Source organism: Hippoglossus stenolepis, chromosome 9 (assembly GCF_022539355.2).
Source record: "Hippoglossus stenolepis isolate QCI-W04-F060 chromosome 9, HSTE1.2, whole genome shotgun sequence".
NCBI lineage: Eukaryota > Metazoa > Chordata > Actinopteri > Pleuronectiformes > Pleuronectidae > Hippoglossus > Hippoglossus stenolepis.
Window position 1 is genome coordinate 21,392,520 of NC_061491.1, and position 13,989 is coordinate 21,406,508.

At 42.3% G+C, this 13,989-nt stretch overlaps 1 protein-coding gene across 1 annotated transcript; it reads left to right on the plus strand.

The window, feature by feature from the left end:
- The first annotated feature begins 8,033 nt into the window (after positions 1 to 8,033).
- LOC118115410 (homeobox protein orthopedia B) lies at positions 8,034 to 11,774 on the plus strand. The gene is made up of 3 exons (XM_035166533.1): positions 8,034 to 8,070; positions 8,406 to 8,797; positions 11,280 to 11,774. The coding sequence occupies exons 1-3, from the start codon at positions 8,034 to 8,036 to the stop codon at positions 11,772 to 11,774; spliced, it is 924 nt and encodes a 307-aa protein (XP_035022424.1).
- The last annotated feature ends 2,215 nt before the right edge of the window (positions 11,775 to 13,989 follow it).

Consider the following 13,989-nt stretch of genomic DNA (forward strand, 5'->3'; position numbering starts at 1 on the left):
GTAGCGCGGTGGTTTACCTGCCCAGTCTAAATGCCGATCATTAAGTTGCTTCCAGCGGCCATGATTGGTGCAGGGGGGGCTCGTGTGGTTGATTAAAAGGGAAAGGCTGATATCGCAGTTATTTCAGCTCCCTCCTCTCTCCCAGGGGGTCAGCATGGAGAGGGCGAATGTAAGGCACATTTAAGATGGAGTCACTGAACAGTATAGGGTGAAATATTTCATGCTGCAACCCTTGCATGCACTTTAATTTAATGACATTTTGCGTTGTTTCTCTCCTGTCGTTGACTCTTTCTGCCAAAATTATAAGGGTCAAAAAACTAAAAGATGTCAATCAATCACATTTTATTTATATAGCCCATATTCACAAACACTGTTTGTCTCTGCCCTTAACCCTCAACAACAGTAAGAAAAGAAAACTACCAAAACAACACATGGGGGGGGCCACGTGTGAGGGATCCCTCTCCCAGGATGAATAGAAGCGCAATAGATACAGAGCACATGAGCAAAATAACTATATTTACATTATTGATAGGAAAAGACAGAGTTGTTTTTTATACATGTCTGACAGAGATGAAGGGAGCAGTAATGACAAATGTAATGATAGAGGTATTGACAATAATGGTTGTGTATGTGAGCATCTAATCTCGTCGTAATCATAATCCACGAGAAAATGACAGCACTAATTTGTACGTCTGTGTGGAAATAGGCCCGTAGCTCATAGTTATCCCTTGTTATTGTGTGTGTGAAAACCTCGGAGCCTAATTCCAATTTTTCTCCCCCTCTCCCTATTTTCCAGCAAGCTGCTTTTCCATTAACTTTGGGAAAACACGTTGGCAGGTCCATTTAAAAAATAAATAAATAAAAAAAGCCAGTGCTCCACCCTTCCCATAAGCGCCTCCGCTGCAGGAAAATAAGAAATTAAGAGCAGGAGCCATTTCATCATCAGCCCCTCGCCTCCCCCTCCTAAACACAGCATCCTCCACTGGAGCTCTGTGGAGGGCGGGACAGGGGCGCTTTACCTTAGCATATGTTAACTATTACAAGATGTCTTGATGGAACACAACGGAATGACTGGTAATTGACATAAAATATGACAAAGTGTTGGGAGTCTTTGTGAGGAAAGCGACGCGTATTACGGCGTATCAGCTCCCTAATGTGACTGATTAATGAAAGATCGGCCTCGCACTCACTCAGCTGATCCTGTGAAAAATGAGTTTTGTGTTGTCATCCAGACAAGCCGGCAACCGCGGCCGGAAAAGACTATTAGCCGGAATCATTATCAATAGCCATATTTTCAAACTCTATTATGGCAATCAGGCCGGAATTTATTCAATAGATTTAGTTCATTTGGTTGTAATTGATAAATAATCAAAATTTATCAATGTACTTGCACACATTTCACTAACAATCAGGGAAAACTGCCCCATTTACCAGCTGACTTGGTCCAAATTAGAGCTAAATTGATGATCAATTAATCTTGGGAGGGGTAGTGTGTGAATGTGTAGTGTTTAGCAGGGAAGAGGCAGAAATGTGGTGGAGTGGATGGAGAGAGGGAGGGGGAGGAGAGAGAGAGAGAGAGAGAGAGAGAGAGAGAGAGAGAGAGAGAGAGAGAGAGAGAGAGAGAGAGAGAAGTGGATGGAGAGAGAGGGCAGAGAGGGGGAGAGAGAGAGAGGATGGATGATGGGAAAGTGTGGGATTTGTGAAGTGAGAGACGAGCTGAGCTGGGTGAGTAACGCACTGAAAACACAAGGAAGCTGTGATGGGCCGGCGACAGCAGAAGAAAACCTGTGTGTGTGTGTGTGTGCTTTATCCTTTATCTTGTAGGTATTACTACAATACTGTCATACAGTATTTCCCATCATCATCTATGGCAAATTTTACGATGTGTGTTTGTGTACATTTGTATCTCTTTTTCTCTCCGTCTACATATAGCCTATATATATATATATATATATATTTATATATATATATATATGTTCACTGAAAAAAAAATAGTTATGCACGGAGATGTAATAAAGCTATATATTTATTTTCTACATAGAGTTCAATTTAATTTAACATTCAACAACAATACAAATTATCCTTAATTTCTTGTTATATTAATTTACGGATTACAACTTTTATTTTGTGTGTGTGTGTGTGTGTGTGTGTGTGTGTGTGTGTGTGTGTGTGTGTGTGTGTGTGTGTGTGTGTGTGTGTCCCAGCACAAAAGAGCTCATTTGTAGGATGTGTATTTATGTGTTTTTTTCCTCTCTTTTAACTATATAGTGGCAATAAATACTGTAATATGTGTGTGTGTGTATGTATGTATGGGTGTGTGTGTGTACCCCTGTATAAGTCTTAGTGAGTGAGCCACACACTTGAAGTATCAGGTAGATCAAGTTTGGCAGGTCAGAGTGAGCAAGGTCAAAGAGACTGATCCCATTTATTCTTTAATTTGCTGAGGCATTAAATTGCACGATGTGGCTTTGCTGCAGTCTGATAATTACCAGCACATGTTTCTAATTTCAAGCTACTCAGAGACACTACTGACCCAAGTCCTCCCCTTTATCTGGTATTTTAGGAGCACAAGTGTGTGTGAGGGTGCACTGTACGTTTACTGTACGTCTGTTTGCTACGAGGATAAACACACATTGTTCCCACCATCTGCTACAATTAAATCATAAACTGTGATGTTTAACTTAATCACCCTCCTCCCCACCACAAGCATCTCTGATATTGCTATAATAAAAGCTTTCATAACACTTTAAATGTTATATGTGATCATTGGTTGGGCTTTTGTTCTGCCTCCATCACCTCACTGATGTTTTTTGGGGTTAAAATGAATAAAACTGGAGTTGTTTTCCGGCTGTGGTGCAGAAACCGGCTCTCGTTCAGTGTGTCGATGGCTCGCTGGCACCTGTAATGTAAGGCACTCATTACCTTCAATGATGCATTACAGCTTCCTAATGATGGAGCCACAGTAATGGACCTAACTAATGACCGGACTTAAGAAAGAACATATTCTAATAGCTGGAGCAGAACTGGAGGGAAAGTCAAGGTGTCTGGGAGGAGAAGGAATTAGATCTGTAGACAGCTGGAGAAACCTAATTGACTGAGGTCAGACTGTAAATACAATATCAGACTAATATGAATATAATATATTTTACATCTGTTTTAAATGTGATTAGATTGAGATGGAACCCTGTCATCTTTCCCTGTGCTCACTGTTAAGCACGTTCTATTTTGATTTGAGACACAGCGTCACCAGTGACATCATCAAAGGTCACACTCCAGCGTGACGCACTGGACTAGTAAAAATGAAATTAACACGGAGGGGGCGGGAAAAAAAGCACATTCAAGCAGCGCTGCTTTACACAGCTGCCGACAGGGAGGAAAAATGAAAACATACAGGACTCGTGATCAAGTGGAATCAGGCTTTTATCAGAATCCTTCTCTAAACCACAGTAGATGCTCTCAGCCAATAAACTGTCAAAACAGATTTCAGAGCAGATTTGTTTCGCTGGTTGGCCTTAAACCCTGCGTTTCCAGGATGTTTTCAGAAAGAGAGGGAAAAAAGCTCTGACTTCAAACTGATCAGTGTGTTGAAAGACCCCCCCCCCCCTACAACGATATTATGTTCGGTATTAAAATTAAAATTCAGTAACTAATTAAAAATGTGTACATATGTGCAGCAGCTATACAGTTGGCTATTTTACATTTATTCATTTTTAAGTCAAAATGTGAATATGTAGTGTGGGTTTAAGAATGAGAGGTTACATACATCATATATAAACACCTATACACCTTTAGGTTAGATTGTAAATTAGACTGCAGTATAAATATGAATACACTTTATGGCAGATATACACTATGGACAGTGCGGATAGTTTTTTCGTTGTATTTGTACGTGGGAACAGTGCAGGTTGTGTTTATAAGTGATGGGAACTCAACAGCTCTAGAAATCCTTGAGTAAATCCTAGAAATCCTTGAGCAAATAAAGGATTTGGTGCAAGCACCTCATTTGAATTTCCCTGGATGACAGACACCAGCTCAGTTGTATCTGTCGTGCATGTTGTGCAGCATCAGCTGTCCCACCAGCCTCTCATTGTTGGGACTGTCAGTGCCTTATTTAGGGCTCCTGCCACCTTTTAGCCAATTAGGTGACTAGTCAGACGTTAAAGTCTTGTGGCAAATCAAGACCGTTTTAGTTGTATAGTCAATATTTATGGTCTTTGTGATGCATCAGCTCATAAAATCATCACAACATATTTAGCACTTGGTTTTAAGAGGCCTGTTTACTTGCAGGAGCAATGAAGACACAATTTGAGAGTTTTTTCAATTGTTTCCCACGGGGCAGATTTAAGAAATGACTAAACCTCAGAATTTTCTTGTTATGTTGCGAGTATTAGTATAGATACGTGTATTTATGATTTAAAAATTAGTGGTGACATAACCTTTTGGAGGCATTATAACCCTGATTCTGCCTCCAAAATCCACATCTGTGCACTTTTAAAATACTTATAGGACAGTCATACTGTGTATTCATGGATGTACTTTGTGGACGTGGAGCCACGAGTGGAAGTATTCCACCTTCATGTGTAATGTTGACTGGTGCAAGGATTAACTTTTAACAGCACAACTAATGAGACCATTTCAAAGCTGTTGAGACAGAGCACCAGTGTGTTGATGACACCTATTGTGACTTTCATTGCTGTTTTAATAACCCCACAACTACCACGCACACATTGACACACACACACACACGCCTCCAAGAACACACGCAGAGACGCACGCGCTCCCTCCGTGACACACGCCTCCTCTTCCTCGTTAAGGAAATGGCTCTTCTTCGCTGATTATTTTATTTGAGGCCGTGATTACCGCGCTGTGCACCAGATCACGCAGTGGCGGGGACCAGGCGGAGGGCAGCGGGCCTAATTGGGGCATGAGATGCGCAGGGCGGTGCCGCCGGGCTGGGTGGCCGGTGAGGGAAGCCTCTAATGGGCTTGCCCGTCTGCGGCTCTCCACTTGTCCTCGCCTCGCTCTGCATCTCCCGGGCTCGGGTGCAAAGCTCTCATTGGTCCGCTCCTTATTCCTCCGGCGTGTCGTCAAATCACCGGCGCAAAACTACAGTGCGATTTGTTAGGGAGCAGATGGAAAATCGATTTTTTTTTCTTTCTAGATTTCTATAAGTTGAGTGAATGCAGATGCAAAGGGGGGGCTTGATCACACGACGCAAGCAGATCGCCTCTTGCTCCGTGTTGCGTGCAAGGATCTCATCCCTGCATGGGCTCTTTCTTTTGGTTGCTTGTGTTATTCGAAGCTGTTCTGCAGAGGCACTATGAGCAATGGATTTAACGCAGTTTGATTGCTAAAAAAAAAAAAAGCGCGCAGAGGGTGGACACGGAATTCTTGATCTTTGAAATTGCTCTACAAAATTGCATTTGTTTTTGGTGCGCTTCCATTAAAAGTGTCTCCTCGCGTGTAAACAGCCGTTCCGCACTCAGATGCGCCGCATTAACCCGCGGGTGGATTGTATGTGCGCGTGTTTTCACTGGGGGGGGAAGATTGATGTGGTCCAGTTAGGGAGGCTGAGTGAGATATAGACCCATTTCAAGTGGGTTCCTCTTATTACAGCGATAAGTTGCAGCATGAGGATCTGAGCTGTTTCCTCTGCAACAAAACCACAATATCAAATATCATATCATCAAAGTCTATAGATAGATAACTATAGATAGATCATAATACGACATCAGGATTTTTACACGTGACTAATACAGGAACTCCATATTAGTCATTTTAAATTAAGCTTAAAAAGCAAACTTTTATTAATAATAGTTACAAGTGAACTTATTATTATCTAGATATAATTATGTGTCATTGTCTTTTTTTATCTTGCTTTAGAAAATACAAAACTTGCACAACATGATGTGCAAGTTAATAATATTTTCATATAATTATTTATCATGTTCTTGTTGTTCAGCTTTAGAAAAGAACTTGCACAGCAGGATGTTAGCAACCATAATAATAATAATTATTATTATTAGTGAAGTTATTCATATCTTATATAAATATTTAGCATTTTCTGTTTCATTTATTTTATGATAATTGCATTCTTATTATTAGTAGTATAACTGTTAGAATTGTTTTTTACGAATTAATCATAGTAAATTACTTGAAAAATGCACTTGAAATAATCCTGAAATTTAATTGAATTCATGTAATTATTATTACATTTACTTCGATATATAATAATGTCATAACTTAGTCTTACATGTGTACCAAGAGCTTGTATTTTAGCACAAAGGAAAATGATCTATGAACTTAATTGGCTGAGTTTATTGCCTAAATTCAGATTATTATTATAATTGTCAAGTCACTTCAGTTTGTTTTCCTTCTTATTGGAAATCAGACAACTTCCAGAGCACATACACACCGTCCCTCCTGGCTCAAGCCCAGCTCCACACACACAGTGTTGGCCTCACAACTCTCAACACAGACATGCAGTCCCTCTCCTCTTCCTCTCTCCTTGTCTACACGACTGAATCAAACGAGTCGAGCCTCTGCTGCTGCTGCTGCTGCTGATTGCTTATCCCGAACCTCCGGGAGCTGGTCACAGCTTCCCCCATCTCAGTGGACCATGCACCAGTCCCCCATTTCCTTAAGTTTTCACGCTGTGCCACATATAGGCTACTTCCCTGCGTCCCGGCAGATTGCGGTTAAGGAGCATAGAAGATGAGCTGCCTCCGTGCGGTGCAGCGGGGGAGAGAGGAGAGAGAGGAGTCCTCGCTCGGACGCCTCCTTTGTGCGGCTGCAAAGAAACCTATTTAGTCCCAGGCGGTGGTCTATTCACCGGGCTCACCCTGACATCTGCCAACAGCCCCTCTCTCCAGTAAACCACGCACTGTCTGGAGAAGGGAGAGAGGAGTGCAGATCAATGACTGTCCTGTTAATTGTATAATAGACCTACTTATAGACCTCTGCTACAGGGGCGCGATCGTTCAGGATCCACCACGTCTGGTTTTGTTTGAGCCAAATGGGCCTAAATACCTTAAATTGCGCCCCGTGCTGATGAAAAGTCGATGGGAGTTAAAGCGGCCGATTAGTATCCGAGCTTAAATCCATCTATACTCGTTTATTTATTTATTTCCTCCATTTGTTTCCACAAATCACCTGCCAAGGGGGGAATGGGAGCGATATTCGTTGTGTTTGTGATCCAAGGACGGGGAGGGAGGGAAGTGGTGCTGAGAGGAGGCCTGCGTGTGGCGGTGTATGTCTCCTCACCTGGCACATTTATTTCCCTTCTATAAACACAGTCCATCATGGGATCTCAACACAGGCCTGCATACGAGTCACAAGCATGACATATGTTTTAATTCACAGGGTTTTCTTCTGGGTAATTTGGGCAAAAGGCTCCTCCATCTCTGAAGCAGCCTCACCTGGCTGTAGCCCAGTGATTTGAAAATTTGAGACATGGATAATCTTGGTGTTGCATTTCTGATTTTTGCTACCGTGAGCTCCAGTCTCCTGTAGCAAAACAAACCTTTATTTGCATGAGCTCCCCGCATCAGTCTACACGCAGATCCATCCACGAACACGGAGTCCTGTCAAGGGGCTATATATGAGATTAAACAAACACATTAAGATGTTTAACGTGGAATAATTTGAGCATGAAAAGCTAATAAATCAGAGGACGGAATGGCAGAGAATTGAATTGTAGTGTTTTCGTGCACGTTTTTGGTCTGTGCGCGTGCGTATGTGTGTGTAATAAAATAAAAAAAAGAAAAGAAGAAGAAGAGGAGGAAGAAGGGGGGGGGGGAGTCACGTCGCTGACATTTCCAAGCTCCGGCTCTGATTGGCTCTTATTTGAGGAAGCGCACGGCTTCTTTCAACTAATAAGCGCCTCCCCATCGCTCTAAAGGACATTATAATGCAAGGGACCTCCTTTTTAACCACAAACCGAATTTTCGTTCATTTAGACCATATATACTTTTAAATTGCCCCCGAAGTTGTAGGATTTTTTCCGCCCGCATTTCGCCCTGGAGCGGTACGCGATGCTCTCTCACGCCGACCTCCTGGATGCTCGGCTCGGTGAGTTGTCATCTGTGAACTCCGGCCCGAAACTCCAGTGTAAGATTTCAACTTCTTGTTTCATTTTTTATTTTCCTTCAAGTGATAAATAGACTGTGTAGTTAATTGTGTTTACAGCTAACTTGTTTATCGTTGGTTTGAATGATTCTCTGCTTTAATTTATCCAGAATGAGAAATGGTCTGACAGCAGAAATATGACTCAAGCTTTTCTGACTTTATTGTTGTATATTTTTAGAGTAATCCAAAGCTATAGCATGCAACTGTCATTTTATGATGCTGCGCGTTCAGCTGATGCGTTCAGCCTCTCAAAGCCTCTCTCCTCTTCGCCCTCTCAGGGATGAAGGATGCTGCGGAGCTGCTCGGACACCGGGAGGCTCTCAAGTGCCGGCTGGGAGGTGGGGTGCAAGACCAGGGGCACCCGGGAGACATGGCCCCTGGTTCAGACTCGGTAGAGGGAACCACTCTCCTGCCGGGAGAAGACATCGCCACAGTCGGATCCAACTCGGCCGGCATGGCGGTGAACGGCAAGGAGCAGGAGAAGCAGCAGCAGCCGCAGCAGAGCTCCAGTCAGTCCGCCAGTCAGCAGAAACAGAAGCGGCACCGGACGCGCTTCACGCCGGCGCAGCTGAACGAGCTGGAGCGCAGCTTCGCCAAAACCCACTACCCTGATATCTTCATGAGGGAGGAACTGGCGCTGAGGATCGGCCTCACCGAGTCCAGAGTTCAGGTACAGACAGACTCCTGCATGTTGATGTTGTTTTTCACTGCTGTGGCTTTGGGTCCATATTTTATCTTCTCCAGAATGAACAGATGTTCATTAATATCACATTGAAGGGAATGAGCAAAAATAGGAACTTACGTGTGAAGAGGATTAAGGATTCTGCGTTTATAAAATATAATCTGGTCACTTCTAATCATTTTTCATTTACTACAATGTATTCTCGGTTATTTTTCACTGGTCTCTCCAATAATGTTTTTATTGACAAGTTGTTTTGAGTGCACATCAAAGCCAAAGCTCACACCAGTGACTTGATGACAATAAGTTGCATCAAATTAATAATTAAGGTGCTTTATTTTGTTAGTAATAGAATTATTCACAAATATTTTCTATAATATATATCCTATCTCAATATACTTGCATGAAAAAAACACCCTGCATAAAACAGGAAAGTCAGAGCAATCAGTTGTGATTTGATTTTCAAATAACAACCTGTTTCAGTAAATAGACACAAAACAATTTCAATTTAATTATATATAATTCAACTATCCCACAATTTGTTCAAGATGAGCATGATATTAAATATTTATATATTTTTTAAGAAGCTGTAGGCAATTTAAAAACCAATACAATGTCTCTGTCCAAGGTGCTGAAGCATTTCTTATTTACGGATGAAAATTACCTATGTGACTTTAAAATACATTTCTGACATATATATATTATTCTTTAGAATTTGTTAAACAAGGACAATGCACAAAAACAAGAATCTCAAAATAACAAGAGAAGAGATTTAGGTTCCTTTTTGAATTTTCAGAAAATGTTATATAATGCCACCTGTGGTAAGTGATCCAGGAAATATTGAAGTTGGGGGTGTAAAGATTCATCATACCTTTCTTAGGATTTACCAGATTTTCTCTTGTGCAATTTTGGAACTTGGACGTGCAACACATGCACATGAGTACGTAGGATTTAGATAATTAGCATGGTACAAATTAAGGTGACTTAAGGTTGCAAAAATATATATATTCTACACTACAATTAAATAATATGTCTCCCCTTTTAATAGAGTGATTAGGGTGGGAATATGTGGCCCTTAAAAAAAAACTTAGCCTTGCGTAATTAATCATTTATGTTTAGTGAGACTGAAAACACGAATCTTTGTTTTTTCCTGACATGAGCTTATTTTGCACAAGCACACAGGACCAAAGGCTCCAGTAAACCAAACATATTATCAACCATTTTCAGTCTTATTTATAACAGTGAACGGGTTATTAACCAGTGATGTAAAATTCATGCAAATTATCCCACTGAAAGCAATAAAAGCAGCACAATCATTAGTCACCGTAATAATCAATTCTTTATTCCAGCCCCAGAGCAGGGTGGTGCTCGGTGCTCGGTGCTCGGTGCTCGGTGCTCGGTGCAGCCTGGCTCCTGCAGACTGTTGGTAAACACCAGTGCAGGCCCCGCGCAGGTGCAGCCTTCAGAGGGCGTGCGCGCCTCCACCATGCAGCCTCGCTTTCTAAAATGCTCCATCAGCGACGTCTTAATAGGACTCAAGAATATATTGTACTTTTTTTTTTTTTTAATGGAATGAGAAATTGCATTTTCTTTCCCCCTCCAGTGTAATGGGTTTGGGCGACGTTTCACGGATGGCTGAGCGGAATGAGAGCGAGATTTCACTTTTAATACGGAGGCATCGACTCACGGCCCCGCGCGCGCATTAATCACGCCCGAGGATGATGAAATCTTTATAAAGCCCGACGGGGACGCGCGTGCATGTGTTTTTTTTTTTTAGGCCCTGCGTATACGTGGCTCGGTGTGTTTGCGTTCTTTACGCGCGTGTCAGTGGACGGGCGCGGTTTGTTTTCACGTGGATTGTGCAGTTTGAAGTAACGCAGACGATTCCAGCCCACGTGGTATTTAGGGCAATTTTCAGTTAATCTGTTTGTAAATAAGATGTTGAGAAGATAAATTGTCTGAGTCACTGTTGCGGGACAGCAGCAATAAAACCCTCTGTGATTGTTATATGTCCACAAAGCACCGTCTATATATTTTATACCATGGAAGAGAGGCTTCTCTTGATGTTGTATAAAAATGGTACCTTTATAAAACTCATAGATTGGACTGCAGCCCATCAAAGCTCCTTAGATTCGGCTTCTCCTCGGTTGTCCATTGGCCAGTTGAGGAAGGTATTTCCTGTTAATTCAGGCCTCGTTGCCCGGAAAGACTTTCCTACGGACACTGCTGCTGTGGCCTAAAATAAGTACTTTCATGTAGTGTGTTTCAGATGTGGCGAGGTTTTGGTGACATTATCGTGCGTAATAATTGGGTATTTCTCCCCACCAGCACATACTGTGAGGAACATGCTTCCAACATCCACCTTGCTGCCTGTATTATGGGGCAGACTATGACCTGACACCGCCTCAGACATGTGTTCCCCAGCCTGTCTCTCTGGTGCCTCATGATCCCGTCTCTCTCTCTCTGCTCGCAGGTTTGGTTCCAGAACAGACGCGCAAAGTGGAAGAAAAGGAAGAAGACCACCAATGTGTTCCGCTCACCGGGGACGCTGCTCCCTTCGCCGGGCATGCCACAGTTCTCGGCCATGGAGAACAGCCTGTGCTCCTTCCACGCCAACGACACGCGTTGGGCCACGGGGATGCCGGGGGTCTCCCAGCTGCAGCTGCCGCCCTCGCTGGGTCGTCAGTCGGGCATGGCGCAGTCCCTGTCACAGTGCAGCCTGGGCCCGGGCCCGCCATCAAACTCCATGGGTCTCTCCAACGGCCTGTCATCCAACGGCTCCGGTCTGCAGTCCCACCTCTACCAGACGCCTTTCCACGGAATGTCGGCCTCTCTCTCCGGCCCCACGAACGTAACGGGCTCCCCGCAGCTGTGTACTTCCCCGGACAGTGACATGTGGAGAGGGACAAGCATCGCGTCACTGCGGCGCAAAGCACTGGAGCACACAGTGTCCATGAGTTTCACTTAGTGCCCTCCTCCTCCTCCCAGCCCCAGCCTGGGCCCCCTTTCTGTCCCCACTCCCTCTGCTATTTAGACCAACACGAGAGAACGAGCGAGCTAATCAGGACTTAAATGTGAGAGAATGGAGACTGGCTTCATCTAGACATATTGACAGAAAGAAAAAGGACAACACTGATGGACAAATGGAAGAAGAAAAAAAGAAACTTGAGTTCTGGGTTATTTATCTTGTTATCTCGAAAGGATTTTATCAAATGTTGATAATAAATACTATTGTAATGATCTCTAGACTAAAGGCCCTAATTACCGAGAGCCAAACAATCGTCGTATTTACGTTTTCATCGAGTGCGTCTTTACGCGCACGTGTTATTGTGTTCAGGTGAAGTTGTGTTATGTCAAACGGTTATTTATAAGATGGGGTATACATTTTTGGTAAGAGCCTACACACACGCGCACCATACTTTAGGTGGGCCTATTGAACCGGGTCTCGGGCATGCCATGCTCTGTGCATGTGGATTTAAACGCTTGGATCATTTGAGGAGAAAATGGTTCCCACTCAGATTGAGCAGATACTTTTTAAGGCGACCTCAGTCTCGTCTGCATGAGACGGGAGCATAAATCTAAAGAGTGAAAATAAAAAAAATATACAAAGATCATTTCAGTAGGCCTACTATGTTTTAGGATGTTTTGTGTAGATAAAACATTCTTGCTATGTACCCGCTGGTCTTTTTGTGACATGTTTTAACTTATTGTATGTGCTATTACTTGACACATTTCTTAAATGTTTGATCTTACATCGAAATGCACCACGTTGACGGGTTTGTACCAATTTAAAATGACAAATGAATAAAATTAATTTTCAAGAATGTCAAATCAAGGATGATTCATGTCTCCGTTGAACAGACACTATATTGTAATATTTAGCCCTATTATGACGTCATGGTGGATTATTTTTGAATAATCTAATGGGATTTAGTTTGGACTATATTTGGGAAGCCTGAAACAATATTGGAATCCTTTTCGATCTTGAATTTCTCGTTCTGTTCGTGGTCATTGCTCAGTGACCTGTTTATGAATTTACCTCCGCAGTGTATGAGGCTGCCGGGCTCAGGGTTTATGGAGGGTGAGGGTCCCATGGGGGTAAAGATGTCGGTGCTGTGATGTGACGGTCATTGCTTTTATTTTAACCATGACGGTCACTCCACTGAGCTGACTGGTTCCACTGAAACCAGGAGGAATCACGGGGCTGTTCGCGTGTCAACAGAGGGATATATACACCAGGCAGCTCATTTTCTATAGCTTCCGTTTACAGGCTAAAGTTGACACAAAGTAAAGAAAGACCAAATCGATCAGTTACAGCAAAACTTAACTTTATTAGAAAAGGCTAATATCCACTAAGATAAAAAATGGAGGTTGAGACTGTCAATAAAGTTTTTCTGATTCTGTGTCCATAAATAGAAATATTAAGGCAAGTGGAATCCCACCAGATGTTAGATTATATCAATAATCCAATAACTACACGGTGCGTACCAGGCTGTATCCGGGTCATCGCTGCTTTAGAAAACACGGTATTCCTCATGGATGGGTTCCAAATAACAATTTGTACACATAAATAATCCAAATAGCCAAACAGTGCTTTCATTAGGTTTACACTTTAAAACAGAATGAAGCCACCGCTGAGTCAGTGCACAGTTTTATTCAAGCAAAACGAATTTTAACAAAAACTACTTACGTTGTTATGGTATTTTAGACTAATATGTTTTATATTCTACCAGTGAAGTGCTTCTATACTTTAGATCTGTGTTAGGCCTATGCAGGAAATATTAGGGTATATATGTTTGAGGTTTGTTTTTTTTAGCAATACACCCAAAGCCAAACTTAAGAAAATGATTAGCAAAATATTATATAAATTACGAAATGTTGATTTGGTGTTTTTATGATACCACGATGCCCATAATATTTATCAATTTCATACAACCGTTAAAAAGTCGAGGGCTAAGCCATATTCGGACAAGGCTATACGAATACAATGTGATTGATAAATTGATTGATTGATTGATTGATTGATTGATTGATTGATTGATTGATTGATTGATTGATCGATTGATAGCATTCGTTTCTTTAGACCTGCAGTTGTCGTATATGTTGGCTACGGTTGCCAAACATTAAAGTGCTTGTGTGTCTCTTTATAAACACGGACAAACACAATCCTCTAGTTACAAATC

What these genes read in the sequence shown, in the direction of transcription:
- LOC118115410 (XM_035166533.1), top strand. Translation starts at nt 8,034, where the DNA reads ATGCTCTCTCACGCCGACCTCCTGGATGCTCGGCTCG. An exon ending in CCTCCTGGATGCTCGGCTCG is followed by an intron (nt 8,071 to 8,405) that starts GTGAGTTGTCAT and finishes TCGCCCTCTCAG; the next exon opens with GGATGAAGGATGCTGCGGAG. An exon ending in TCACCGAGTCCAGAGTTCAG is followed by an intron (nt 8,798 to 11,279) that starts GTACAGACAGAC and finishes CTCTGCTCGCAG; the next exon opens with GTTTGGTTCCAGAACAGACG.